Here is a 26,454-nt window from a genome sequence, read left to right as displayed (position 1 = left end):
ACAACTAGGATGAGTAAAAAGCAAAATATCACAATACTTTTCATCTTTGTAATTTATTGTGTAGTCAGTATTATATTTTTATGCAACAAATGTTTATTGAGAACCTATTATGTGCTAGGCATTGTCTTTGTTCTGGGGTTGCAGCAATTAACAAGAAGAATTCCCTGCCCTCGGGACTTCATATCCACCCTTATTCAGCTCAGTTTTGTGGTCTGTCATTATAATACTTCTTGGCATACACTCTCAAGTCTCTTGTTCTCTAACTTCATCTTACTCATTCAAAATTTATTTATTCATTCATTTATTCACCTAGTCAGTTAATAAACAATGACTCATCATCCACTATGTGCCAGGCACTGTTTTAGGCACTTGGGGCTCATCAGTGAACAAAACAGATACAGATCCCTGCCCTCATGGAGCTTACATTTGAGTTGGTCTGTGGCAGAGGGTCAGGCGAGGCTGGTGAAGGAGAGGTGGGCGCTAGCAATGGGAACAAATAAATTACCCACATTGCAAAACCCCTTCTCCAGTTAAATCCAGCTCTCTGGTTTCTCTGCAGTTGAACGTGGCTTAAGAAAAACACACAAGCAGGCTGACAGGTCTCAGACCAACAGTCACGGCCATTGACCTCAACTGGGCCTTCTATCCTGCTGGGCAATCCTAGCCCATGTTCTCCATCACCAATACCACCTACCCTACCCCAGTCTTTGCTGATAACTCACCTAATATTTTCAATCTCTTTCTAAACCTCTATATTCTACAAAGGTTATACTCCCCAAATGCCAGAGCATTCTTTCCAAAATACCAATCTCATCATGGCCATCTTTTCGTTAAAATAAACTTCAACACGTAGGTCCCCATTGCTTTAAGAATAAAGGTCACATTTCTTCAGACACAGACATAGAGATCAGACTTGTGGTTGCCAAGGGGGAAGGGGGGAGGGAGAAGGATGGACTGGGAATTTGGGGTTGCAAACTATTACACATAGAATGGATAAACAACAAGGTCCTACTGTATAGCACAGGGAACTATATCCAATCTCCTGGGATAAACCTTAATGGAAAAGAATATTAAAGAGAATGTCTATATGTGTGTAAAACTGAGTCACTTTGCTATACAGCAGAGATTGGCACAGCATTGTAAATCAACTCTACTTCAATAAAAAAAAGATCAAATATCTTAATATACACTACAGCCTCCTTTCCAGGCTCCTTTTCTACCCATGTTCCATGCCCCCTATTTCCAGCATACCAACCACAGCAGTAGTTGAATCCTGGCATGTGCAGCTACTCTGTGAATGTTTTTCAATTGAAGTGTTTCTTAGATTTTCCATTTCTGCCATTTATTCTTCTACTTGGGTTCATACCTCTACCTCAAATATTCTATTGAAAGAATTATCTCAGGGTTGTTCCCATGAACAATCTGAACTGAAATTAACAGTCTTGAACACTTGAAGACAATAGTGTTGGTTCCCACACCTACCTCTTGACAGCCCTTTCCATCATTATATCATCATTACCATAAATACTGATATAAGGCTGACTTTTTATCACAGTAAGAATAGAGTTGAGTGCTCTGGTCCTTTGTTGGACTCAAGGAGGTAGAAATAAAAAGGATCATTTTGGAGTGAGTTGTCCTCCATTAGCTTTATGTCAACCATAGAATAAAGAGCTTTCTTTGATTTACTTCTAACACATTCTGGGCTGGAGATCTATGGGTGGAAGTAAATTTTTAAAAATCAAAGGAGTTTTTTCTACAAAAAAGCTGGCTGGTTGCTGTACACCTGAAACTAACACAACATTGTTAATCAACTATTCTCCAATATAAAATTTAAAAAAATTTTTTTAAAGCTGGCTGGAATTCAAATAGAAGTGGTAACTAAGATGCTATCCAATGAGTTGAGAGGGGTCAGGAGAGCTAGAGGCAAATACATATAGAATCATAGAGTTTTAGAGTTGGAAAGACACCAGAGATGATCCAATGTGAGCAAGAATCTCCTCCGTGTCACCTCAGTGCTATAGCTTTTTTTACGTCCACCCTTCTAATCATAGGGAACTGGTTCTTTTTCATCACTAGAACCCATTTGTTATCAGAGTTCTCCTTCCTTATTTTTAATTTTTTTCCCTGGAGTTTCTACCCATGGGCCTAATTTTTGACATCTTAAGCTACAAAAATTTTAATTGAATCCCCTTGCTACCCAACAGCCCCCAAAACACTTGCACCCAGGAGACTCACTTCTCCTAAGTCCTCTCTTAGTTCTCCTTTTCTGCAGATGGTCCCAATACGCCCAGCTTCCTTCCAGCCACTTCCTTCAGGATACAGAATAACTTCTTAGTGTGCCACAGCGGCCAAGCAATGCTGAATGCATGATCTGACTAATGAAGAATAATTAGAACATTTATTTTCCATGATCTATTTTTCTTTTATTGCAGCCTAATATCAGGGTAACTTTTTTAGCAGCCATTTCACACTCTTGGTGCCTATTTAAAGCTTGTGGTCAGTTATAACCCTCTACGTTTTTTTTTTCCACAGGAAGTGTTGCCAAAGTATTTCCCCAAGCTGCATGTGTGCTGGAGTGTGTGTTCATCTCAGGCCTCCCTGTGGATCACCGGATAATAGGGACTGGTCATGAACCTTACTCTGTTGAACTATACGATGACTCCAGTGATTCTGGTGCCACATGTGAGCTACCCCAAGTTCCTTTTCTAAAGAACAGTCTATTTAAAAACCCAATCTTCTCAAAGGACCTGAGGTGACCAGGCTATGAACCTTTCTAGTAGCTCATTTTTATCCACAACCTTCCCTTTCTCTTACCAAGTACACACACTCTAATCTGCTTCCAACAATTAAATACCCACCTAGTTAATTTTCTTTCCACACTCCCAGGTTGATTGAGCTCTTGACTTTCTTGTTTTTAAATACTGGGCAGGTCAAGAAACCCAAGCCCTCTCCACCAACCAGGGCTCCGCCCTCTGCGCCGGGGTGACCTGAAATTGAAGCCAAAGAGGGGGAGGAGGGCTCAGAGCGCAGGCTCGGGCGGCGCTGCAGCCAGAGGGACGGCAAGAGGTCACTCTAAAAACTGCTGCTGCTGGGACGCGTCAGGTGGCTGCTGGTGGTTCCCCAACGGATTTTCCTTCTCCCTGTCTCTCTCTCCACAGATTGCTTCTCAAAAGGAATCTTCTGCTGAAACTTCACCATCACAAGTCGGGGACGCCCCTCACACAGGACGGTAAGGAGCTGGCGCCTCAATCTCCAATTCTGGTCTTCTAATCCTGGGGTGTGAATGGTGGGGGAGGGGCGTCTGCGTTCGCGGTGGTAGAGTGATTTCATTGACAGTGGTCTACAGCTGGGTCAGATCCTCCTGTTGGAGCCAGAAAACATCTTCTTGAAATCCAAGGGATGCGATAGATGAGAAGAATGTCATAGCAATAGAAATGCATGCTAGGGATGCCTTACGAAAGTAAAGTGACTTGTAATTTCTAACAAAATAATTTTAAGTCTCTAAAGCCTAATATAGGTTTTTCTTCCTCTATTTTGTAGAGAGGGGAGGGGGAAAATAAAATTCTTGGGTTTTGTTCATAAAGTTTAGAGTTTCACCTCCATTTTTTATCAGGAACCATCAGGAACATTTAGTATCTGATAAGTGTAGATAAAATGTAATCAGTTTTGTTGAAATGGGTAGCAAACAAATCAGACAACTCTTTGAATCCCCAGAAATAGAACCTATTGACAAAATCCCTCCTGCAAAAAAAGAACAGCTTTTAATTTAACTGTGAAACAAGTTTTTGTTCCAAATGTGTACCTATGGCAATGCTGACATATGTTTTATGCTAGAAATCATTTTGGAAATGAAACAGTAAAGTAGAAAAGCCCCCTAAAGTTGGACTTCACTGAAAATGGCAAGAGGCAGAGGCTGGGTGTTTCTATTCCGGGGTCAGACTGCCAGCCGACACACGGAGGGGGGGCTGGAATGTGGCGGGGACCAGGAGCAGGCGCAGCTGACGCCCCCTTGGCAAGAAAACCTTCTGGGACCCCAGCTCATTCTGGCATGAGAGTGACAGTGACACTTTGGCACACATGGCTTCCCAGCTTGCCCTGGGTACAGTCTCTCCCAGGAGGCCGGGGTGGAGGGCAGCAGGAAAGAGAATGTTCTTACTTATAAAGTGACAGCTCTTTTCTGTAATTGGTTCTAGGAGTTTTCATCTGAAATCTGTTTCAGGCCAGGAGGGACAGGTGTGATCCTGTCACATGGACTTGCCCCCTTGCAGAAGAGGGTAGAATTATGTTACCATGTCTTGGCAGCCTCATTTCTGTCCAACGGTTCTGGATCTATTTGGGGTTATGTACCTTTTTGTGAACCTCTGAAAGCTCTGGGCCCACTTTATAGAAAAATACACATAAACACACATGCACAACATGTTTTCATAATATTCCAGAAATGTTCATGGAATTCCTGGGCTCACCTGAAACCCAACCCAGAAAAGGGTTGCCTAATAAAATACAGGACACCCAAGTACACTGAACTTCAGATAAACCACAAACCAGTTTTTATTATAAGTATGTCCCAAATATCACCTGGGATATATTTAAATACTAAAATAGATTAGTGGTTTTTCTAAAATTCAAATTTATCTGGAGATCCTCTATTTTTATTTACTAAATTTGGCAACTCAGACCCAAATGCATGACTTGCAAATGGAGAATCCCCGGTCTCTGTTGGTTTATCCACATCTGATCATGAGTTGATGCTAGGGTTCTAAAAGGCCATATTGGGGGGCGGGGGGAAGGGGAGAGAAGTGATACAGACCGGACTTTGACAATTCTGACAGCAAAAGCCAGCTATTTATTTTTAACTCTCTGTAAAATTTTACAAATGAAAGGTACACATCTCATCTGACAGATGATTAAACTGAAATCCTAAAAAGTTGAATGTTTTGCCATAGGTCTTTCAGATAGTTAGAGCAAAATTAACATCAAAACACAATTCTCAGTTCTGTGACCACCAAAGGGACATTAGTCTTACAAACTAGATTTCTAACCCCACTTCCTGCAACCTTAACGTACACACACAAAAGACAAGTAAAAGAAAGAGCTATTTTACTAAAATTTTCAACAAAACCAAAACCAAAAATCTTAGCACAGGGTCCTTACATCCTGTATCCAGGTTTGGAAAATTGAAGTTAGCTTTATGTATAGAGTGTGTATATGTTATAGATAGCAGGCCTCTAGCTAAGTTGAGCCATCAGAAATTGATAATATTTGTCTTCAAAAATTGATAATTCCGTATTCAACCTAACACTGAAAAGGAGGTGTCTGATTCTCTGATCAACAAATTCATACAAGATGTCCTTGAACCTACTTCTGTTTTTGGCTTACCCAAACTACTAGAGTTTCATAGCCTTACAACCCCTAATAGGATAAAGAAACCCACAGGCTCTGATTGTCCCCGAATGAATCTGTCTTACAATTAAAAGGGCAGCTCTTTTATTTCAGTGTTTGGAGCTATAAAGAACCATTTCATGTTCTCCATATCGAAACTTTGATTTTATAAATTTGAGTTCCACCTCACGCAATCTCAAACTTCCCATGTTGGAAGGAGTTAACTTTTTAACCTGTGACAGATTTCAACCTGCCCTGGATATAAGGGCTATATAGGGGGTCAGGGTTCAATCTGGGTTTGAATCTTTGCCCTACTACACGCTATATACCCATCGTGTGACCTTGGATATGTTTTTAAAACTCTCTCTGAACCTTAATTTCTTCATTTGTAAAATGAACATAATATTACCCGCCTTTTAGAATTTTCATGATGCTTAAATTTTAAAAAATAAAATCATGTCAAGTATTTACCTAGGCTCAGCACACAGTTATTCCCCAATTTATACATGCTAGCTCTACAATTATTATTTTAGGTAGAAATGAAAGTAATAGTTTACATTGAATACATAGTCTAGATTCATGCTTGGTGATTTATATTTAGGAATTAATTATTCACATGCTTAGACTGGCAAATACAAAAGATCACGACAAATTTGACGGCTCACGTAACTGCCCAGCTGTTGATCACGTGTTGAATACACAACACTATCATCATAGAAATGACACAAGAGCCAAGACCGGCAGTGGGCAGTGGGAGCAGGGCGTGGAATTGTGCCTCTGTTGCCCTTCTGCCCACTTTCTAATAGGCAGCTCTTCCAGGGGACCCGGGAGGCTGCTCTGGGCGCTAGTGGATGGAAGGGGGAGGGAAGGAGGCGTGGGGTCCACGACCAGAGAAGAATTCTCTGAGCTCCCTCCACAGAATGAAGGGATAGCTCCGATAGCCTGGGGAGCCTTCCACAACCTTCTGCACTGTGTGCAGTCACCTCTTTTACCCAGAAAGGGAAGGGACGGGGGGCACTGCAGTGCCTCCAAATAGCTGCTCATCCCATTCCACAACCTCAGCTGCCGGGGCTAGACCTGCTCTGTCTAGCGTGTCCTGCTACGGCAGGGCCACTAACCGTCCCGGGGCACCTGTAAAGCTCTTTTTTGATCCCAAGGGGGCAACTCACTAGAGCCGCCTGGCTGGGGAGGGAGAATCATGCCCTTCGTGCTTCAGGAAAAACGTAGAAACAGTCTTGAAACTGTCCCAGTTGCAGGCAGCTCAGATAGGCTGGCCCCCTCACCATGCGAACCCCATGCAGACTGACCGTGACCCCAGTCAAAGCCATCCCTGGGATGTGGAAATCACAGCGACTGCCCGGCTACCAAGCCCGGTGGTGGGGGGGTCCCTGAGCCGCTGGCCACAAGGCCCTCACTCATTAAAAAAGAAAAGAAAAAGACAAAAAGCTTTGAAAACAACAACAAGAGTAAGTAAAACCCCCATCCAACTTATTGAATCAATAAGAATGGAATGCTTTTGAAACGGATTACTCAACACCTAGGTTACACTCTGGATTGTATGAGAACATGTACAGGCAACTCGTTGTAACCACCGCTTCTTCCTTGTAGCCACGTTTTGGTATCACTGTGACCACCATTTGTGATCATTTACAGTATGACCCAGGGGTGCATAGTGAACATTTGTATAACTGTAAAAATTATATATGTTATAATTGAAAAGACAATGAGACTTCTGTGCAAATTGCTTTGACTACTTGTTCACATATGACCTTGGGGCTGAGTAGTACGTTTCTGTGAATATTCCATTTTTTTCTAATCATCCTCTACAAGCCCACACCATCAGCCTGGCAGTCCAGCACCGTGACCAGATGAGTAAATGGAAGTGAGTTAAACTGTTCCCCTTTCCTTCCATTCATGACTCCTTAGGCTGCCCTCTTATAACTTCTTTCCTTTAAGGCTGCCTTTGCTTTTCATTCAAGTGTGATTGTAGAAAAATGCTGGTTGGTTGGTCAATTGGCATGGGGGGTGTGTGTGTGTGTGTGTACCCAGCGTGACATGTCAGAAAGGCCTCAGTGTGAGGGTCCTAGAGAGTCATCAAAGGCTTCCCAGTCTGCCCTGTGAGAACATAGCCTCTGGGTTTTGATCACCCATGAAGAGGGAGCTGGTCTTCCCTGCAGTAGGGCCTGGAGCACACCCTGTAGCTGTCCTACCATACTTGCCTTAAATTTAGAAAAGCCATGGCCAGAGCCCCATCTCCCTGGGAGATGGAGGAGCAGGGCCAGAGGAAGAGCATTTCTTGTGATGTAGGGGGCAGTGAACACCTCTGCAGCCTAGAGGACAACATCAGAGCCTGGCCCAGCTTCCAAGGAGTGAGCCTGGTCCCCAGACTCCTCTGAGGGGTCTGCAGCGTGTTATTGGAGGAATATGGCCCAGACTAAGAACACCTGGGCAGGTGGATGGAGAGCCTCACCTTCAAGGTGCAGACCTAGGAACAGGATGTAATGGCAGCTCTAGTAGAGAAAGACTGAATTTATGAGCATATCTGGGGAAATATGGCCACCAGGAAGTGGTCTGCAGGCTCTGATTTCAAAACTCTCTTAAATGGTCTCCTGCATCTCAGAGCTAAAGAAGCCAGTTACCTTTACACAGTGATTTTGAGGATTCTAAAAACCCTCTCTTATTAAGAAAATATATATATATTTAAAATATTAATTAATAATATTAAGATTAAATTAATTTAATTTGATTAATGTTAAAATATTATTTAAATAATAATATAATATTAGTTTAAAGAATATGCATATATGTTCCACAGTGGTAGCTCTGTTAGACATTTGTATGTGAGTCATAGGAGTACACTGATTAAAAAAAACCCAAAAAACTCCAAAAAACATGCATATCTGCGAGAAAGAGTAGATTTGCCCACTGATGGATTAGCTTGGATCATCTGTCAGACTAGCTAATGTGTCACCCAGTAGGGCCCTGGAGAAATGGGACAAGGGCAAGAGAATTCAGATAAAGGGTCATGAGGGTTTCCATGGGAACACCAGGGGCAGCAAGAAGGCCAGACCATGGAGGAAAGAGAAGGCAGCAACAGAAAGTAACAGAAGGAAGCCGTGGAGGAAATTTGACTGATTTCACTAGGGCCTCAGTGCGCCCCCTCCTTCCTGGAGGTTCCTTAATCCTTCTCAATTGCATAGCAACTCATCAAGTTCAAACCCTTCCTGGCATCCAGCATCCTTTCTGTATTCTCATGTTACCTGCCTACCTGTCTCCCTCACTCCAGCAGTCTTCTTCATCTGCACATCCTGTGCTGAGTCACCCCTCCCTGCTTCCACAACAGGCATTTCCTCTGCTTTAAAGGCCTTCCCCCTCCTATACCTACTCCTCTTAAAAACCTTTCATTCCTGGAACCGGCAAGATTCCCGTTATCTACAAATCTTCCCATCCTAACTCCGCTCCAACAAAACAGTTCCTTTCATTTGAAATCTGAAGTCCAGGCTCATAGATTCAATCTGTTCCATATAATCTGTTATTTTCCTTACATAACCTATGTCCCAAGTTTCCTAAATTTCCAGGGTTACCTTTCTCATTCATACCAAAGTAAATAATCTGTTCTTCAGCCTATGTCATTGCATGAGTCCCATTTCTCTCCCTGGCATTTTCAAAAATCCCTTAGAAATGTTTACCTGTTCCAGAAATCTCCTCTTGATCCCCATGACTGCATCTCCATCCTGTGGCCACTTTCTCTGATTGGCTTCACCCCAAAGCTTAAACAGGTTACTTCCTTCATTCCCCAAAACACATCTAAGAAGGTTATTGATTTTAATGAAAACAATTCAAATTTTTTGAACATTCACATTTTGCAAGACACCCTATTAAATGCTGTACAGACATTTCTCACTAAGCTTTCATGGACCACCCTACAGGCAGGCACCATTATTATCTTTACTTTAGAGGTAAGTCAGTGGAGTGGAGACTCTAAGAGGTTAGTAATCTATGGAAACTCACAGCTCAGATAAGTAGGGGAGCTGGTATTCACATTGTATTTTCATTTTCATTCTCATTCAGTTTGAAATACTGTCTAATTTCTTCTTTGACTCATGGATTATTTACAAGCGTATTGTTTAATTTCCAGGATTTCCTCCAAAACAATGAGTGGTTATAAGCCCGACGTCCAAATGAGTAAAAAATTGCCCAGAGGGCTTCCTCCAGGAAAATAGACAGGGCTACTTCCAAAAACACATTTGTACTCCTACTGGTAGAATCTACTGGGTTTTTGTTTTGTTTTGTTTTGTTTTGTTTTTTTAAGTTACTCTGCTGTGATTCCCTACTTTCTTGTTGTCATTTTGTACTTGTCATTGTTTATCTATTTAACACAAATTACATATTGTATTGCTCCATCATTCCCAGTACAGTGCCACCCACACAGCAATAGGTGTCTGATAACTACTTGCTGAGCAAAATTTTTAAAATTTTCCCCAGAAAAATCCAACAAGGGGACACTTACCACCTAAGTCAAATGCATTTGAAGACTAAAATGATGGTGGGTTGAAAATGTGTTTCACAAGGTAAGGATGCATGTGGCTTTGCCTGCAAGAAAGAATGAGGAAGGACAAATGTGCTACAGTCTTGTAAACAAAAATAAATGTGAATATGACAAAGCTTAACGAGGAAGAAAAAAAGCCCTGGCAAAAGCAAAAGACCTCTGTTTCCTACCTACTTGCTACTCTCCTTCCACATGGAAAAGAACAGGAACAAACACAATAGAAAGGTTATGGAATTGTTTTTAACATCTATTCCAGTAATCAAACTGAAGACTTTCAAGGGGGATCAAAGCTAAGTTTTACCCCTCAGGATGAACTCAACAGTGAGACAAAACAGACACACACACACACACACACACACACACACACACCACCCCTCAAAAACTATAAAAATATAAAACGTCTAAATGTGCATCAACAAGAGAATAATTGAACAAGTTTTATATATCCTTACTATGGGAATCTATGCAGCTGTTAGGGAGAATGATATAAATTTATGTATGTGCTGATATGGAAAGATGTACATGAGTACATCCAAGTGAAAAAAGCAAACTGCTGAATAATATAGCATAAACTTGTTTTGATACAAGTTCTCTTATAGTGGTATGCTGGAGCTCATGAGAACCAATTTACATTTTCAGGAATTTAGCAAACTGGTTGTTGGTAGCTTAAAACCAACCACAACGAGTGTATTTGTACTAAAGAAATTAGCACCTTACAAATAAGGGATTTTTTCCCCTGCTGGAGAGTTGATTTACCAGCACACCACTGCTCAAACTATGCAAATATAAGTTTGCATAAGCATATACAATTATCTGGAATGATATAAAGCAAACTGTGAGTTGTTGAACTACACATACTGATTTTGTTATTTTTAAAATGAGAAAAAAAAAAAAAAAGGATGGACCTAGAGATTATCATACTAAGTGAATTAAGCCAGACAGAGAAAGACAAGTATCATATGATATCACTTCTATGTGGAAACTAAAAAAACAAAAACAAAAACCAAAAAAAGATACAAATGAACTTATTTACAAAACAGAAATAGATCCACAGACCTAGGAAACAAACTTATGGTTACCAAAGGGCGAAAAGGGAGGGAGGGATAAATTAGGAGGTTGGGATTAAAATATACACACTACTATATATAAAATAGATAAACAACAAGGACCTATTGTGTAGCACAGGGAACTATACTCAATGTTTTGTAATAACCTATAAGGGAAAAGAATCAGAAAAAGAATATATATATTCTGAATCACTGTGCTGTACACCTGAAACTAAGACGACATTGTAAATCAACTATACTTCAATAAAAAATAAAAATAAAAATGAAAAAAAGTTACACCAGTAATTTCACAAGAAAGTGAACGGCTATAGATAAAATCCATTTAAAAGTCTAAGTGTAGCATCTTCTGATGACTATGCCCAATATTTTGAGAAGGGCTAAAATAATTTAATCTGTGATACTTTAAGGGCTATGTATTTATTTGGTAAACTTAATATATTTCAAGGCTACATTTAATATTAGAGCTGTTCAGAGCTACGTAATAGAGCTAAATCTACACTTCCTATAGATTTAAAAACTGGTTCAAATATTTATAACATTGATAATAGGAAGTGGTTACTGTCCTTAATATGTCAGCATCTATATAAATATATTTCTAAGAGGCACATTAGTAGATTTAGAACTTTAGTGTCAAAGCATAAAAATAGTTTTTATTCTTAATGGGCTGCTAAATTATTATTCAAAAGACTGTATCAGTTGTACTCCCATCAACAATGTATGGAGAGTACCACACCAACATCTGATATTCTGAATATTTTAAAATATTTTAACCACTTGATAAGCAAAATTTGACGACAAAAAATAAAAAGGCTCTCTGGATTTCAGTTGACAGTTCTCTGATTATTGTTAGTTTAGTGTTTAAAAAATATTAACTGTTTGTATTTTATTTTCTGTGAACAACCTAGTTACCTAGACATAGTCTTTGTCCACTTTCTACTTGGATTACCTTTGACTTATTAACTTTAGGAGCCCTTTAAATATAGTGTTAGGGAATTCCCTGGTGGTCCAGTGGTTAGGACTTGGCGCTTTCACTGCTGGGTCCCAGGTTCGATCCCTGGTTGGGGAACTAGGACCCGGAAAGCCTCCCAGCAAGGCCAAAAAATAAATAAAAATAAATACTGTGTTAACTTCACTTTAACCTTTTATCTGTCAAAAATGTTACAAATATTTGTCTTCACAGTCTGTTGCTTGTCTTTTAAATAGTTGGTGCTGTTTTATAGATATAAGTTTTCATTTTTTTAATATTCAGATATTTCAGTCTTCCCCTTTATGCTTCTGGATTTTATGTTATGCTTAAGAGGGTCTTTCCTGGGATCCCACAGCAACAGGGACGCAGAGGGAAAAACGGAGAGATTCCCGCACAGAGGCTCGGCGCCGAGCAGCACTCACCAGCCCGAGAGGCTTGTCTGCTCACCCGCCGGGGCGGGCGGGGGCTGGGAGCTGAGGCGCGGGCTTCGGTCGGATCCCAGGGAGAGGACTGGGGTTGGCTGCGTGAACATAGCCTGAAGGGTCTAGCGCACCACAACTAGCCGGGAGGGTGCACGAGAAAAAGTCTGCAGCTGCCGAAGAGGCAGGAGACTTTTTCTTGCCTCTTTGTTTCGCGGCGTGCAAGGAGAGGGGATTCAGAGCGCCACTTAAACGAACTCCAGAGACGGGCGCGAGCCGCGGCTATCAGCGCGGACCCCAGAGACGGGCATGAGACGCTAAGGCTGCTGCTGCCGCCACCAAACAGCCTGTGGGCGAGCACAGGTCATTCTCCACACCGCCCCTCCCGGGAGCCTGTGCAGCCCGCCACGGCCAGGCTCCCGTAATCCGGGGACAACTTCCCCGGGAGAGCGCACGGCGCGCCTCAGGCTGCTGCAACGTCACGCCGGCTTCTGCCGCCGCGGGCTCGCCCCGCCTCCTCCGTACCGCTCCCTCCCCCCGGCCTGACTGAGCCAGAGCCCCCGAATCAGCTGCTCCTTTAACCCCGTTCTGTCTGGGCGGGGAACAGACGCCCTCAGCGGACCTACATGCAGAGGCGGGTCCAAATCCAAAGCTGAACCCCGGGAGCTGTACGAACAAAGAAGAGAAAGGGAAATCTCTCCCAGCAGCCTCAGAAGCAGCGGATTAAAGCTCCACAAACAACTTGATGTGCCTGCATCTGTTGAATACCTGAATAGACAACAAATCATCCCAAATTTAGGAGATGGACTTTGGGAGCAGGATATATTAACTTTTCCCCTTTTCCTTTTTTTTGTGAGTGTAGATGTGTATGCTTCTGGGTGAGATTTTGTCTGTATAGCTTTGCTCTCACCGTTAGTCCTAGGGTTAGGTCCGTCCGTTTTTTTTTTTTTTTTTTTTTTTTTTTTGGCTTAAAATTTTTTTTTCCCTAATAAATGTTTTCTTAATAATTTTTTCCTTATTTTCTATTTTTAAAAAAATTTTTAATAAGTTTTTTCATATTTTTTATTTTAAAAAATTAAAAAATTTTTTTTCTTAATAAATTTTTTCTAAATAATTTTTTTCTTATTTTTAGTATAAAAAATTAATAAATCTATTTTTAAAAATTAAAAAAAAAATTTTTTTCTTAATAAATTTACTCTTAATAATTTTTTTTCTTATTTTTTATTATAATTGCTTTATTTTATTTTATTTTATCCTCTTTTTTTCTTTCTTTCCATTTTTTTTCCCTTTTATTCTGAGCCGTGTGGATGAAAGGCTCTTGGTGCTCCAGCCAGGCATCAGGGCTGTGCCTCTGAGGTGGGAGAGCCAACTTCAGGACACTGGTCCACAAGAGACCTCCCAGCTCCACGTAATACCAAACGGCGAAAATCTCTCACAGATCTCCATCTCAACATCAAGACCCAGCTTCACTCAACGACCAGCAAGCTACAGTGCTGGACACCCTATGCCAAACAACTAGCAAGAGAGGAACACAGCCCCATCCATTAACAGAGAGGCTGCCTAAAATCATAATAAGGCCACAGACACCCCAAAACACACCACCAGACGTGGACGAACCCACCAGAAAGACAACATCCAGCCTCATCCACCAGAACACAGGCACTAGTTCCCTCCACCAGGAAACCTACACAACCCACTGAACCAACCTTAGCCACTGGGGACAGATACCAAAAACAACGGGAACTACGAACCTGCAGCCTGTGAAAAGGAGACCCCAAACACAGTAAGATAAGCAAAATGAGAAGACAGAAAAACACACAGCAGATGAAGGAGCAGGGTCAAAACACACCAGACCTAACAAATGAAGAGGAAATAGGTAGTCTACCTGAAAAAGAATTCAGAATAATGATAGTAAGGATGATCCAAAGTCTTGGAAATAGAATAGACAAAATGCAAGAAACATTTAACAAGGACGTAGAAGAACTAAAGAGGAACCAAGAAACGATGACAAGCACAATAAATGAAATTAAAAATACTCTAGATGGGATCAATAGCAGAATAACTGAGGCAGAAGAACGGATAAGTGACCTGGAAGATAAAATGGTGGAAATAACTACTGCAGACCAGAATAAAGAAAAAAGAATGAAAAGAACTGAGGACAGTCTCAGAGACCTCTGGGACAACATTAAACGCACCAACATTCGAATTATAGGGGTCCCAGAAGAAGAAGAGAAAAAGAAAGGGACTGAGAAAATATTTGAAGAGATTATAGTTGAAAACTTCCCTAATATGGGAAAGGAAATAGTTAATCAAGTCCTGGAAGCACAGAGAGTCCCATACAGGATAAATCCAAGGAGAAACACACCAAGACACATATTAATCAAACTATCAAAAATTAAATATAAAGAAAACATATTAAAAGCAGCAAGGGAAAAACAACAGATAACACACAAGGGCATCCCCATAAGGTTAACAGCTGATCTTTCAGCAGAAACGCTGCAAGCCAGAAGGGAGTGGCAGGATATACTTAAAGTGATGAAGGAGAAAAACCTACAACCAAGATTACTCTACCCAGCAAGGATCTCATTCAGATTTGATGGAGAAATTAAAACCTTTACAGACAAGCAAAAGCTGAGAGAGTTCAGCACCACCAAACCAGCTTTACAACAAATGCTAAAGGAACTTCTCTAGGCAAGAAACACAAGAGAAGGAAAACACCTACAATAACAAACCCAAAACATTTAAGAAAATGGGAATAGGAACATACATATCGATAATTACCTTAAATGTAAATGGATTAAATGCTCCCACCAAAAGACACAGACTGGCTGAATGGATACAAAAACAAGACCCAGATATATGCTGTCTACAAGAGACCCACTTCAGACCTAGAGACACATACAGACTGAAAGTGAGGGGATGGAAAAAGATATTCCATGCAAATGGAAATCAAAAGAAAGCTGGAGTAGCAATTCTCATATCAGACAAAATAGACTTTAAAATAAAGACAATTACAAGAGACAAAGACGGACACTATATAATGATCAAGGGATCGATCCAAGAGGAAGGTATAACAATTGTAAATATTTATGCACCCAACATAGGAGCACCTCAATACATAAGGCAAATACTAACAGCCATAAAAGGGGAAATCGACAGTAACACAATCATAGTAGGGGACTTTAACACCCCACTTTCACCAATGGACAGATCATCCAAAATGAAAATAAATAAGGAAACACAAGCTTTAAATGATACATTAAACAAGATGGACTTAATTGATATTTATAGGACATTCCACCCAAAAACAACAGAATACACATTTTTCTCAAGTGCTCATGGAACATTCTCCAGGATAGATCATATCTTGGGTCACAAATCAAGCCTTGGTAAATTTAAAAAAATTGAAATCGTATCAAGTATCTTTTCCGACCACAACGCTATGAGACTAGATATCAATTACAGGAAAAGATCTGTAAAAAATACAAACACATGGAGGCTACACAATACACTACTTAATAACGAAGTGATCACTGAAGAAATCAAAGGGGAAATCAAAAAATACCTAGAAACAAATGACAATGGAGACACGACGATCCAAAACCTATGGGATGCAGCAAAAGCAGTTCTAAGAGGGAAGTTTATAGCAATACAAGCCTACATCAAGAAACAGGAAACATCTCGAATAAACAACCTAACCTTGCACCTAAAGCAATTAGAGAAAGAAGAACAAAAAAACCCCAAAGCTAGCAGAAGGAAAGAAATCATAAAGATCAGATCAGAAATAAATGAAAAAGAAATGAAGGAAACAATAGCAAAAATCAATGAAACTAAAAGCTGGTTCTTTGAGAAGATAAACAAAATTGATAAACCATTAGCCAGACTCATCAAGAGAAAAAAGGAGAAGACTCAAATTAATAGAATTAGAAATGAAAAAGGAGAAGTAACCACTGACACTGCAGAAATACAAACGATCATAAGAGATTACTACAAGCAACTCTATGCTAATAAAATGGACAACCTGGAAGAAATGGACAGATTCTTAGAAATGCACAACCTGCCGAGACTGAACCAGGAAGAAATAGAAAATATGAACAGACCAATCACAAGCACTGAAATTGAAACTGTGATTAAAAATCTTCCAACACACAAAAGCCCAGGACCAGATGGCTTCACAGGCGAATTCTATCAAACATTTAGAGAAGAGCTAACACCTATCCTTCTCAAACTCTTCCAAAATATTGCAGAGGGAGGAACACTCCCCAACTCATTCTACGAGGCCACCATCACCCTGATACCAAAACCAGGCAAAGATGTCACAAAGAAAGAAAACTACAGGCCAATATCACTGATGAACATAGATGCAAAAATCCTCAACAAAATACTAGCAAACAGAATCCAACAGCACATTAAAAGGATCATACACCATGATCAAGTGGGGTTTATTCCAGGAATGCAAGGATTCTTCAATATACGCAAATCAATCAACGTGATACATCATATTAACAAATTGAAGGAGAAAAACCATATGATCATCTCCATAGATGCAGAGAAAGCTTTCGACAAAATTCAACACCCATTTATGATAAAAGTCCTGCAGAAAGTAGGCATAGAGGGAACTTTCCTCAACATAATAAAGGCCGTATATGACAAACCCACAGCCAACATTGTCCTCAATGGTGAAAAACTGAAACCATTTCCACTAAGATCAGGAACAAGACAAGGTTGCCCACTCTCACCACTATTATTCAACATAGTTTTGGAAGTGTTAGCCACAGCAATCAGAGACGAAAAAGAAATAAAAGGAATCCAAATCGGAAAAGAAGAAGTAAAGCTGTCACTGTTTGCAGATGACATGATACTATACATAGAGAATCCAAAAGATGCTACCAGAAAACTACTAGAGCTAATCAATGAATTTGGTAAAGTAGCAGGATACAAAATTAATGCACAGAAATCTCTTGCATTCCTGTATACTAATGATGAAAAATCTGAAAGTGAAATTAAGAAAACACTCCCGTTTACCATTGCAACAAAAAGAATAAAATACCTAGGAATAAACCTACCTAAGGAGACAAAAGACCTGTATGCAGAAAATTATAGGACACTGATGAAAGAAATTAAAGATGATACAAATAGATGGAGAGATATACCATGTTCTTGGATTGGAAGAATAAACATTGTGAAAATGACTCTGCTACCCAAAGCAATCTACAGATTCAATGCAATCCCTATCAAACTACCACTGGCATTTTTCACAGAACTAGAACAAAAAATTTCACAATTTGTATGGAAACACAAAAGACCCCGAATAGCCAAAGCAATCTTGAGAACGAAAAATGGAGCTGGAGGAATCAGGCTCCCTGACTTCAGACTATATTACAAAGCTACAGTAATCAAGACAGTTTGGTACTGGCACAAAAACAGAAATATAGATCAATGGAACAGGATAGAAAGCCCAGAGATAAGCCCACGCACATATGGTCACCTTATCTTTGATAAAGGAGGCAAGCATATACAGTGGAGAAAAGACAGCCTCTTCGATAAGTGGTGCTGGGAAAATTGGACAGGTACATGTAAAAGTATGAAATTAGAACACTCCCTAACACCATACACAAAAATAAACTCAAAATGGATTAAAGACCTAAGTGTAAGGCCAGACACTATCAAACTCTTAGAAGAAAACATAGGCAGAACACTGTATGACATAAGTCACAGCAAGATCCTTTTTGACCCAGGTCCTAGAGAAATGGAAATAAAAACACAAATAAACAAATGGGACCTAATGAAACTTAAAAGCTTTTGCACAGCAAAGGAAACCATAAACAAGACCAAAAGACAACCCTCAGAATGGGAGAAAATATTTGCAAATGAAGCAACGGACAAAGGATTAATCTCCAAGATTTACAAGCAGCTCATGCAGCTCAATAACAAAAAAACAAACAACCCAATCCAAAAATGGGCAGAAGACCTAAATAGACATTTCTCCAAAGAAGAGATACAGATTGCCAACAGACACATGAAAGAATGCTCAACATCATTAATCATTAGAGAAATGCAAATCAAAACTACAATGAGGTATCATCTCACACCGGTCAGAATGGCCATCATCAAAAAATCTAGAAACAATAAATGCTGGAGAGGGTGTGGAGAAAAGGGAACACTCTTGCACTGTTGGTGGGAATGTAAATTGATACAGCCACTATGGAGAACAGTATGGAGGTTCCTTAAAAAACTAAAAATAGAACTACCATATGACCCAGCAATCCCACTACTGGGCATATACCCTGAGAAAACCATAATTCAGAAAGAGTCATGTACCAAAATATTCATTGCAGCTCTGTTTACAATAGCCAGGACATGGAAGCAACCTAGGTGTCCATCATCGGATGAATGGATAAAGAAGATGTGGCACATATATACAATGGAATATTACTCAGCCATAAAAAGAAATGAAATGGAGGTGTTTGTAATGAGGTGGATGGAGTTAGAGTCTGTCATACAGAGTGAAGTAAGTCAGAAAGAGAAAAACAAATACAGTATGCTAACACATATATATGGAATCTAAGGGAAAAAAAAAAAAAAGAGGTCATGAAGAACCTAGTGGCAAGATGGGAATAAAGACACAGACCTACTAGAGAATGGACTTGAGGATATGGGGAGGGGGAGGGGTGAGATGTGACAGGGGGAGAGAGTGTCATGGACATATATACACTACCAAATGTAAAATAGATAACTAGTGGGAAGCAGCCGCATAGCACAGGGAGATCAGCTCGGTGCTTTGTGACCACCTAGAGGGGTGGGACAGGGAGGGTGGGAGGGAGGGAGATGCAAGAGGGAAGAGATATGGCAACATATGTATATGTGTAACTGATTCACTTTGTTGTAAAGCAGAAGCTAGCACACCATTGTAAAGCAATTATACTTCAATAAAGATGTTTAAAAAAAAAAAAAAAAAAGAGGGTCTTTCCTACTCTAAGATTTTTTTTAAAACTACTTTGTTCTAGTTCTTGTGTAAGTTTGTGTGTGTTTGTGAGTCATTTAGAAATTCAACTGGAAATTATTTTAGTGACTATGTAGAGTAGAAAGCACTTGACTATCATTACAATTCCTTATCCATTGATTGTTAGCCACATTTATGCTAATATATATTCTACATTTAACACGGATTCCTGAATTTTTAGTGTTATAATATTTTATTGAGAGAGAAAAACTTCAGGGTAGTTGTCATTCACTTTTTCCTGAACGTAAACTAAGTTTAACTACTATTCCATAATAACTGTACAGGTAGATCAGAGAATATTGGGTCATTTCTGCTACATAAAATTACTTGGCCATATAGCTATTGAGAGGTCTCATTTGATAATATAAATTTTTCTAGAATTGTCTACAAAGATCGATGCTGAAGTAAACTGTGAATAAGATGTGCATCTAGTTTAATGTAAGTCTTTAAATCTAGTTTTGAGACTTAATCAATCTACATTATGCCATTAAAAAACTACTATCTTATTAAAAAAAGGAAAGTTTCTCAACGTAGCATTTCAAAGTTTAATGCACAATTAAAATAAAACCGTGTCTTTTTTTTTTTTTAGCAAGTTCTTGCCTGTGACAGCCACCATGGCCCCCAAAAAGAAGACTGTCAGAAAGAACAAAGGCAACATCAATGAGATGACCATCATTGTAGAAGACAGCCCCCTCAACAAACTCAACGCTTTGAATGGGCTCCTGGAGGGAGGCAATGGCCTTAGCTGCATCTCTTCTGAATTAACAGATGCTTCTTATGGCCCCAACCTCTTGGAAGGTTTAAGTAAAATGAGGCAGGAGAGCTTCCTTTGCGACTTAGTCATCGGCACCAAAACAAAATCCTTTGACGTTCACAAGTCAGTGATGGCTTCTTGCAGTGAGTACTTTTACAACATCCTAAAAAAAGACCCCTCTACCCAAAGGGTGGATCTCAGTGATATCGCACCGCTGGGCCTGGCCACGGTCATTGCATACGCCTATACTGGAAAGCTCACTCTCTCCTTGTATACCATAGGAAGCATTATTTCTGCTGCTATTTATCTTCAGATCCATACCCTTGTCAAGATGTGCAGTGATTTTCTGATACAAGAAATGAGTGTTGAGAACTGCATGTACATTGCTAACATTGCCGAAACATACTCCCTGAGAAACGCAAAGGCAGCAGCCCAAAAATTTATCCGGGATAACTTCCTTGAATTTGCAGAATCAGATCAGTTTACGAAACTTACATTTGAGCAAATTAATGAACTTCTTATAGATGATGACTTACAGTTGCCTTCTGAAATAGTAGCATTCCAGATTGCAATGAAATGGTTAGAATTTGACCAAAAGAGAGTGAAATATGCTGCCGATCTTTTGAGCAATATTCGCTTTGGTACCATCTCTGCGCAAGACCTGGTCAGTTATGTTCAGTCAGTACCGAGAATGATGCAAGATGCTGATTGTCACAAGCTTCTTGTAGATGCTATGAACTACCACTTACTTCCCTATCATCAGAACACATTGCAGTCTAGACGCACGAGAATCCGAGGGGGCTGTCGTGTGCTTGTCACTGTGGGGGGCCGTCCAGGCCTTACTGAGAAGTCCCTTAGCAGAGACGTCTTGTATAGAGACCCTGAAAATGGATGGAGCAAGCTTACAGAGATGCCAGCCAAGAGTTTTAATCAGTGTGTGGCTGTGATGGATGGATTTCTTTATGTGGCCGGTGGTGAAGACCAGAATGATGCAAGAAATCAAGCCAAGCACGCAGTCAGCAATTTCTGCAGGTACTGGCTCTTTTATTAGGAGTAGAAATCGTTCAATATTATGAGGAAATTGCCCTGACATAGAATGAAATTAATCATGCCTATTAGCTTAATTCATTGGCTCAGTAAATCAATAATAATAATAATGCCACATTACATATATGTAACACTTTGCATTATATAAAGTGCACTCACATATATTATGCATTATAATTTTCCAAATAAGCCAATGAAGCGAGCACGGAAGATATGATGATTCTGATTTTACATGTGAGAAATTTGACACCCAGAGAAGTGACACCACTAGTAAGTAGAATTCACATTTTCTCATTTCTGGTCAGGGTGCTCTTCACAATACCCTGCCTTTTTGAAAGAAACTGGGTGCAAAGTTAGTTTTTAACATTAAGTGGTAAGAAAGATTAAAATGATACAAAATTTATTTTTAAGTGGACTGTTACTGATGACTTCAGATTCATAACTGGCAACTAGAATGAGATCATTAAAAATGCGGCAGCTAATTAATTTTAAATATTTCTTTAAAGACTGAATACCATCAATATTTTTGATACATGTAAACAAGAGTAAAAGCATGATAAATACTGCAGAAAGTGGAATTCAAATGCATGTTATTTTTGTATATTTATAATAAAAAATTAAACCTCCATATACATGAAATGTTCAGAAAGTCATGCTTCTATCATGGTAGTGGTTCAAAGGCAAACATAACTAATGAGCAAGATCTGAAAATTCATCTAGTAAATCATAAAAAATATTCTTTATTGTTTCATTATATGTACATGTGTGTCATTTAAACGAATCCAAACAATTGATTTTTAGCCCTTAATTTATAGCTATGGTTAAGTTTTGATTTGGAGGTGAAATGAGACAAACATGAATGAACATCAAACAGAGTCAGTTCTGTGTTTACAATACTTGGAACTATGGAAAGTGTTAATTTACTATGGGTGCTTATTTTCCTCCTGCTGATAACTACTTGTACTCAAGTCACTGTTTTTGAGGTATTGACTTCAGTGTTTATGGTATAATAACTGTAATGCTGAACACTGAAAAATATATACCCCTACACTAAAAAGTCGGACCTACTAATAAGTGCTAGAAACTAGAGAAGCATCAAAAGTTAAGGTTTTGTTGATGCACTGGGACATGAGTTCTATTGTTCTCATTATAAACAGATGACAGAAGACTTAGTGACAGCTTTACGGCGGCAATGGCCAGGAGAGGTGTGTGAACAAGAAGGGGTTTGTGAGAATGTAGGAACTCAGTCAACTTTCTTGATTAAGCCATGAGAATGAGCTAGGGGTGGCTGGTGTCAGAAGATATGTGGAATTGACTTTAATGTGGCCATATTCCCTTCTCCGATTCCACAAATACCTAGCTTCCACCCTTCCTCCACGTGCGCATCCCCTAAATCCTACGGGATGATGGATTTGAATATGAAGGAAAGGGGACTGGAGGTCGGTCTCAGCGGGGTGGTCTCCCAGTAGCTGCTTTTATAAACGGGAGGAGGGGGAGTCACCTATGCCTGCCCTGCCTTTCCCAAGGGTCACACCTTTTTACTGGTTGGGAGAGGATTAGCAGCCTCCAGGCGAGAAGCTGCGATGGGTCCCCAGCCTCCTCGCAAGGATAGTGTCGAGACTCCCACGTCCTGGTTGGCGGCGTCACCTGGGTTCCCCGGCTGCCGCCCACAAGGCTGTCACGCTTGCTCTACCACTTCCAGATACGATCCCCGCTTCAACACCTGGATCCACCTGGCCAGCATGAACCAGAAGCGGACGCACTTCAGCCTGAGCGTGTTCAACGGGCTCCTGTACGCCGTGGGCGGCCGCAACGCCGAGGGCGGCCTGGCCTCGCTCGAGTGCTACGTGCCGTCCGCCAACCAGTGGCAGCCCAAGGCGCCCCTGGAGGTGGCGCGCTGCTGCCACGCCAGCGCGGTGGCCGACGGCCGCGTGCTGGTGACCGGCGGCTACATCGGGGGCGCCTACTCGCGCTCCGTGTGCGCCTACGACCCGGCCCGCGATGCGTGGCAGGAGCTGCCGGCGCTCAGCACGCCGCGGGGCTGGCATTGCACGGTGACGGTGGGCGAGCGCGTGTATGTGATGGGCGGCAGCCAGCTGGGGCCGCGCGGCGAGCGCGTGGACGTGCTAACCGTGGAGAGCTTCAGCCCGGCCGCCGGCCAGTGGAGCTACGCGGCGCCGCTGCCCGTGGGCGTGAGCACGGCGGGCGCCTCGACGCTGCACGGCCGCGCCTACCTGCTGGGCGGCTGGAACGAGGGCGAGAGGAAGTACAAGAAGTGCATCCAGTGCTTCAGCCCCGAGCTCAACGAGTGGACGGAGGACGACGAACTGCCCGAGGCCACCGTGGGCGTGTCGTGCTGCACCCTGGCCATGCCCAATCATGTGACCCGAGAGTCCCGCGCCAGCTCGGTGTCCTCCGTGCCCGTCAGCATCTGAACCCGGGGAGCCGCGGGGTCGCGGGGAGAGAAGATAGGCATCGCGGTTCAGCCGTGAGCTAGCAGAAAGGAAACTATCTAACATTTACTGCAGGGGAGTCTTTTCAGATCCATCGAGGCATCTGCCTTGGTGGTTTCCAGTTGCTGGTGTGGCATCATCTACCTCTCTGTCGATTTTTTTCTTTTTTTTTTCTTTTTCTTTTTTTAAGCAAAATACAGGGCCGGAGCCAACAAAGCAAAGAAGCCATTTATGTCAGCGGCCACTGGGTGGCAGACAGAACTCGCGGTGGTCACTTCCATCGCGGCATCCTTTCTAAACATAGAGCGGTTACACCCACATTTGAGATTGTGCTTCTACACTTTAATACACACGAAGCCTGTGTGAGTAAGAGATTTCTCGTACAAAAGTTTATTTTCCTTTCTCTTTTTTTTCTTTAGGAAGTTTAAAATAGTCCTTTATAGGCTTCATTTTTAAATGGAAATCAGTCTACATCCATAAGGACTTAAGATTTAATTCTGTGTTTCTATGCAGTTTCTTTTCCTATACATGCCTGAGTAAAGGATTTCGAAAGGCATCCCAGGAGAAAATCATAAAGCTTAAGACAAATACTGACGGGAAAGTAACAGGGATTCCACCCAGGGGCTGACAGGTTGATGCCTTTGGTTTAGCGGTGATTCCCTCCTCCCTGCCTCAGGCCCCCAAAAGTATTTCCTATCATAAAATCCTACTCTCAAAGAAGGAACTGACATCAGTCATCTAATTTATAGGTAAATTTAAACCATTTTGTTGTTTCTCCTAGAAGTATTCGCATTTTACTTTGGTCCCCCATTAAAAGAATTGCAAGTAGTACTCTCACCCTAAAAACTACATCAAGATGGTTAAAGGCAACCTTGACCTTCATGTAAGCCCCCAGAAGAACACCAAATAAAACTCTGTCTGTAAGGATCCTTAACATATAGCATATACAGCCTGAAGGTTATGCAACCAATAACAATAATTTGATTTCTTCCAGTCTTCTAGATGAGTGAGAATGAAGGAAACATTTGGAATTCCTGGATTTGGCAATAGCGGGATGAATGGGTCCCCCTGTTGGTAAATTCTATTGTTTACCAATTGATTTCAATCCTGATTTCTTAATTAAAAATCTAACACGTTCATCTTCTATAGAAATGTTAAGATAATATATGCCCATTTGATTATATATTTTTAAAATTTCATCTGCTCCAAATTAGCTTTGCAAATTAAACTATATCCACTCCATATCATTCTCCTTATATGTTCTCCAAGTTTGGAAGCAAGGGAATGATGGCAGTAAATGATACATATTTTCCTTTCTTCTAATTTATCCTTTTATTCTTTGATAGTTCACTTGTTTTGGAGAGGAAGGGCCCATCAATTATGGGTTATGTGTAAATGGATTTTGAAAAATAAGACAAACTATTTAAATGGTGAAACATGACACCTATGACAGTATAACCGGGTTTTCATGAGCCCTGTCCTCTCCCACTGTGTGTAGATAGGTTATGGCTAGAGTTACAATATTTATATTGAAAATATTTTATTCGAACTGTGAAAAGTGGTTCATATAGTAGTACACTTTGTGGAACAATTTTATATCATTGCCCCTTATGGAAAGTTCAATCTCTGGGTATTTAATGGTAACACTCGGGTAAAGGCTAGAACATTGTGGGTTGAGAACAAGACGTTATTAATGTAAAAACACTGGGCTGTTTCCTAACCCCACGCAGGGCAGGAGGAGCTTCTCCAAGTACAGAGCAGATCTGCTCCTTGATTCTTTATTGGCCTAGGCTGAAAAATAAACCTGTGTGAGAAGCCAGTGCATGGAGCTGGTTATATCACTGAGCTCTTAAGTCACAATGTACAACTTATAGATAGACTTTTGTCCTTGCAGCACCATGGGTAAAATTAGCTTTTCATTTGTAATAAGTTGTTTAGGCCACAACTTCCAAAGCCTATATGAGGGTGACTGTAACATCTTTTAGTTTGGTATAAACATATATTTTCATACAATCGAGAAGCCTATAACATACCGTTAGTTTTGAGAGACAAAAGGTGATGTATTATGGATTACAGGTCATAAGTGGGCAAATAGACATAATATCTTGATGCTCACCAAGAGATGTATCTCCCATTGAGATCCTAGAAGTATTGTGAAGTGGGGGGCTTAAGGCTGGAATGAAATAAGAATCAATCAACTGTAATATTTTATTATGGACAAATGAGGAAAGATGCTGAAACTAGAGGATTTTTCATCTCTCAGAGCTTGATAAAATACAGTGCACAAAAACTCGGCAGTGGCTTTCCAGAGGTGACCCTGGAGATGTGTTAGAATGGATAAAGCATTTGAAATGACCATTTAACGTAGTTTCTACATTGGTTTTCTGAAGACTCAGAGGATACAAATGTTGGGGCTACCCAGGTTCCTGGGTGCATTGCTGCTGTATCTCCTGCTTCAACCATTAGGTCAATAAACAAAGACCAATAGGAATTTGGAATTCCAGAATTTCTGACATAACAAATTGGAAGGGAGCATGGAACCTAAGGGTGGGTGAAGGTTTTACCTCCTGGAACATCCTGCACGGACCACTGAAAGACATGAAAATATGCAGCATCAAAATAATGCCTGTCATCTTCCACGTGTCAGCGAAACACACTCTTTAACCCAACTACTGAAGCAGGTACCTCTAGAAAACTTGATGACTTCCCCATGTTTTCCAACTGGAAAATTACTTCATTTTCATTACATTTTAAGCTTACATTCAGTCACACTCCCAAGTCTTAGGAGCCAAACCGATACCTCCTTTTATTTTTCC

The 26,454-nt window shown here is 40.8% G+C and overlaps 1 protein-coding gene across 1 annotated transcript; it reads left to right on the top strand.

The window, feature by feature from the left end:
- The first annotated feature begins 3,078 nt into the window (after positions 1-3,078).
- KLHL31 (kelch like family member 31) lies at positions 3,079-23,620 on the top strand. Its single transcript, XM_061195171.1, has 3 exons — positions 3,079-3,229; positions 19,974-21,170; positions 22,888-23,620. Exons 2-3 carry the CDS (start codon positions 19,999-20,001, stop codon positions 23,618-23,620), a joined length of 1,905 nt encoding a protein of 634 aa, XP_061051154.1. The 5' UTR covers positions 3,079-3,229; positions 19,974-19,998.
- The last annotated feature ends 2,834 nt before the right edge of the window (positions 23,621-26,454 follow it).

Source organism: Eubalaena glacialis, chromosome 7 (assembly GCF_028564815.1).
Source record: "Eubalaena glacialis isolate mEubGla1 chromosome 7, mEubGla1.1.hap2.+ XY, whole genome shotgun sequence".
Lineage (NCBI taxonomy): Eukaryota > Metazoa > Chordata > Mammalia > Artiodactyla > Balaenidae > Eubalaena > Eubalaena glacialis.
Note: the sequence above shows the minus strand (reverse complement) of the source record. Positions and strands in the feature narration are given on the sequence as shown.